General features: G+C 43.0%; 1 protein-coding gene across 1 annotated transcript; it reads left to right on the top strand.

Annotated features, from left to right (window-relative positions):
- Window positions 1-588: 588 nt before the first annotated feature.
- Window positions 589-3,592, top strand: LOC120325163 (the record flags this gene model as incomplete). Its single annotated transcript, XM_039390717.1, is given in 3 exon segments — window positions 589-741; window positions 744-1,102; window positions 1,104-3,592. Coding segments are annotated over 3 exon segments (3,001 nt in total), but the record flags the coding sequence as incomplete, so codon positions are not given.
- Window positions 3,593-3,824: the final 232 nt, after the last annotated feature.

Below are 3,824 nucleotides of genomic sequence, written 5' to 3'. Positions count from 1 at the left end.
CGCGGGAGGATCCCGGGTGGGATCCAAATGTGTCTGGAGATTGTAGAAAGTTGAGAAATTACCGAGAATTGTTGGTGGAGGGAGTGCAAAGTGAGATACCAGGGACGCTGGACTGGTCAGGGCTGTGCTCGGTGGGACGGAATAGGGGAGAATCTCTTTCAGCCTTTTTAGAGAAGTTAAAAGAGGAACCTCTGAATGAAGTTAAAAGTAGTAAAAAAAAAAAAGAGGAACCTCAGAGAGAGATTACAAATAGCCCTCTGATAAGAAGATTAGTAAAAGGTGACTTTGAGGCTAGGACGCTGAGGATTCCCCCTGAAAGTCCCTTGGGGAACCTCTTAGAGAACCGGAGTTGTTATTCCAGCACTTATAGAAGATCAAAGGAGAAAATGATTAAGTATTGTATTGAAGTGTGGGGAGGTAGAAGAATAGGAAATAATACTTACTGGCCCATATATGGTACTTTTAAGAATTGGGTCTGTGAACTTTTAATTTGGTATGTTAGCAATAAAAACCCTTTTGCCCAGAGGAGAGTTTTTATGCCGATATATGGTTAGAAGCCAGTGAAGATATTTACTTGTTTTCTTTAAGAGAAAGAAGGAGCACAACCCGTTAGAGTGCGACAATACCCAATTAGTTTAGAAGCCAGGAAAGGAATAGCTCCTATGATCACACAGTTTTTAATTTTAGGGATATTAAAAGAATGTGAGTCAGAGTTTAATACTCCCATTTTTCCGATAAAAAGCAAAATGGTAAGTATAGGTTAGTGCAAGACTTTAGAGCAGTAAACCTCATCACAAAAGATATCCACCCGGTTGTAGCTAACCCTTACACCTTGTTAACATCTGTTTCTGAGAGATTTCAGTGGTTTACAGTGATTGATCTAAAGGATGCCTTCTTCTGCATACCACTGGCACGGGAAAGTTGGAAAATCTTTGCCTTTGAATGGGAGAACCCAGAGACTGGACGGAAGCTACAGCTTACTTGGACTCGATTACCACAAGGATTCAAATGCTCACCCACGATATTTGGTAATCAGTTAGCAAAGGAACTTGAAGAATGGAAGACTACTCAGGTAAAAGAATCTCTTTTTTTCATATATAATACTTCAATATGTTGATGACATCTTTTTGAGAAATACAGAGCAGGGACTCTGCCGTCAATTAACCATTGAACTGTTAAATATGCTGGGACAAGCAGGCTACCGAGTCTCAAAAGAAAAAGCACAACTAGTAAAACAGAAAGTTATTTATCTAGGATGTGAAATCTCCCAAGGAACCCGACGCTTAGGAACAAATAGGGTTCAAGCAATATGTGCTATTCCTGTGCCCCGAAATAATCAGGAACTGAGATCTTTTTTAGGAATGGTCGGATGGTGCAGACTGTGGATTCCCAACTTTGGACTAATTGCCAGACCCTTATATGAAGCAGTAAAGGAGCCCAAGCTGACCTGGGGGACGAAGCAAGAGAAAGCGTTCCAGGAATTGAAAAGAGCTCTCCAGGAAGCACCTGCCCTGGGACTGCCGGACCCAACCAAGGAGTTTCAGCTCTATGTCTGCGAGAGACAACGAATGGCTTTAGGAGTCCTCACTCAGCGTCTAGGATCCTGGAAAAGACCTGTTGGATATTTCTCCAAACGGCTAGACGCAGTAAGTGGGGGATGGCCAGGGTGTCTCAGAGCTGTGGCAGCAACGGTTATTTTAATACAAGAAGCACGAAAATTGACTCTGGGAAAACACATGGTAGTGTACGTACCCCACATGGTCATAGCAGTTTTGGAACAAAAAGGGGGGCATTGGCTCTCATCTAGCCGTATGTTACAGTATCAAGCTTTGTTGAGAGAACAAGATGATGTTGAACTGAAAATCACTAACCATCTCAACCCAGCAGAATTCCTTAGGTCTACACAGGAAGAAGGTATTCTGGAGCATGACTGTGTAGAGACCATTGAACAAGTCTACGCGAGCAGAAGAGACTTGAAGGACGAGCCATTGGCAGATCCTGACTGGGAATTGTTCACTGATGGATCTAGCTTTGTGGAGAACGGCACCAGGTATGCTGGGTATGCAGTGGTCACTGAACAAGAAGTGATAGAAGCAAATGCACTACCCCCAGGTACGTCTGCACAAAAGGCCGAAATATGGGCATTGGTGAGAGCTTTAATATTAAGCCAAGGAAAGAGAGTTAACATATGGACTGACTCCAAATATGCTTTTGGGGTAGTTCATGTTCACGGAGCACTCTGGAAAGAGAGAGGACTTCTTACTTCTCAAGGGACAATGATTAAACATCGGGAAGAAATTTTACAATTGCTAGAGGCAATACACAAGCCCTCAGCAGTGGCAATAATGCATGTAAAAGGACATCAGAGAGATCCCGGACGAGAATTTCGAGGTAATCGACAGGCTGACCAAGCGGCTAAGCAGGCCGCAAGAGAAGTATGGACTCAGATGGTTCTTTTGCCTGTTCGAAATAATCCAGCAATACCATATATGGAAGAAAAACCACATTATTCACAGGAAGATGAGAAATTAGCTCAAATGACAAATGCAAAGAAAAATGTTAAAGGGTGGTACATTTCCCCCATAGGACAAGTGATTCTACCTGTCAGAATAATGAAAGCAGTGCTTGAAACAGAACACAATAAGTGCCACTGGGGTGCAGAAGCATTGGTAAAATTTTTGAAAAATGAGGTTCTCTCAAACCAGATGTTAACATTGGCAAAAAGGGTAAATGCAATGTGTCCTATGTGCATAAAGAATAACCCAGTAGTCAGGAAGCAGGTGCAGATGGGAAAATTACAGATAGGTCAGTTACCGGGAGATTACTGGCAAGTAGATTTTTCTGAGTTGCCTAAAGCCCAATCCTATAAGTATTTGTTAGTATATGTCTGCACCTTTTCAGGATGGCCTGAGGCTTTTCCCTGTAGGACTAATCAAGCAAAGGAAGTGGTAAAAACTCTCTTGAGGGAAATCATCCCAAGATTTGGAGTTCCCCTAGGGTTGTCCTCTGATCGAGGACCGCACTTTATAGCAGGAATAGTACAAGATGTGTCAGTTGTATTAGGGATAACATGGAATCTCCATACACCATGGAGACCACAGTCTAGTGGACAAGTTGAAAGGATGAATCAGACATTGAAAGGTCAATTGAAGAAAATTTGTCAGGAGGCAAAGATTCCGTGGCCCCAAGCAGTATCCATTGCCTTGTTGAGAATTAGGATCAAACCAAGGGAGAGAATAGGAGTAAGTCCATATGAAATATTATATGGCAAACCTTATCATGCAGCTACTTACCAAGGGGATCCTCATATAGTAGGTGATCAAGCAGTGTTTAATTATGTGTTATCTTTAAATAAGACTCTCACAGCCCTCAGAGGAGCGTTGCAGTGGAATCGACCTTTGCCCCTGGAGAATCCAGTGCATGACATTTCTCCAGGAGATCATGTCTACGTGAGAAACTGGTCGGTGGAGCCGCTGAAAGAAACATGGGACGGTCCTCGCCAGGTGATCATGACGACCTACACGGCAGTGAAGGTCGAAGGAATCGACAGCTGGATCCATTATACTCGGGTCAAGAAAGTTCCAGTTTCGTGGTCGGTAGAACCTCTCTCACCCACAAGAATGGTATTTCGAGCCAACCATTGAGGATCATAGTGTTCCTGGGGTTGATAAGTTTAACAGAAACCACCGTGAGAATTGAGACCCCAGATCCTTATTTATTTGTACCAGAACACACTGATGTAAACTTAACTTGTCTATTTTCAGATGACCAGGGAGCTGAATTAAGAGATGTCCATGTCAAGTGGAGGTGGAGAGATCAAGACC

The sequence above is a fragment of the Pipra filicauda genome, unplaced genomic scaffold, assembly GCF_003945595.2.
Source record: "Pipra filicauda isolate LSUMZ 115617 unplaced genomic scaffold, ASM394559v2 scaffold865_size63488_pilon, whole genome shotgun sequence".
NCBI classification, from domain to species: Eukaryota; Metazoa; Chordata; class Aves; order Passeriformes; family Pipridae; genus Pipra; species Pipra filicauda.
The sequence above is the reverse complement of the archived record's forward strand: the minus strand, read 5'-3'. Positions and strand labels throughout refer to the sequence as shown.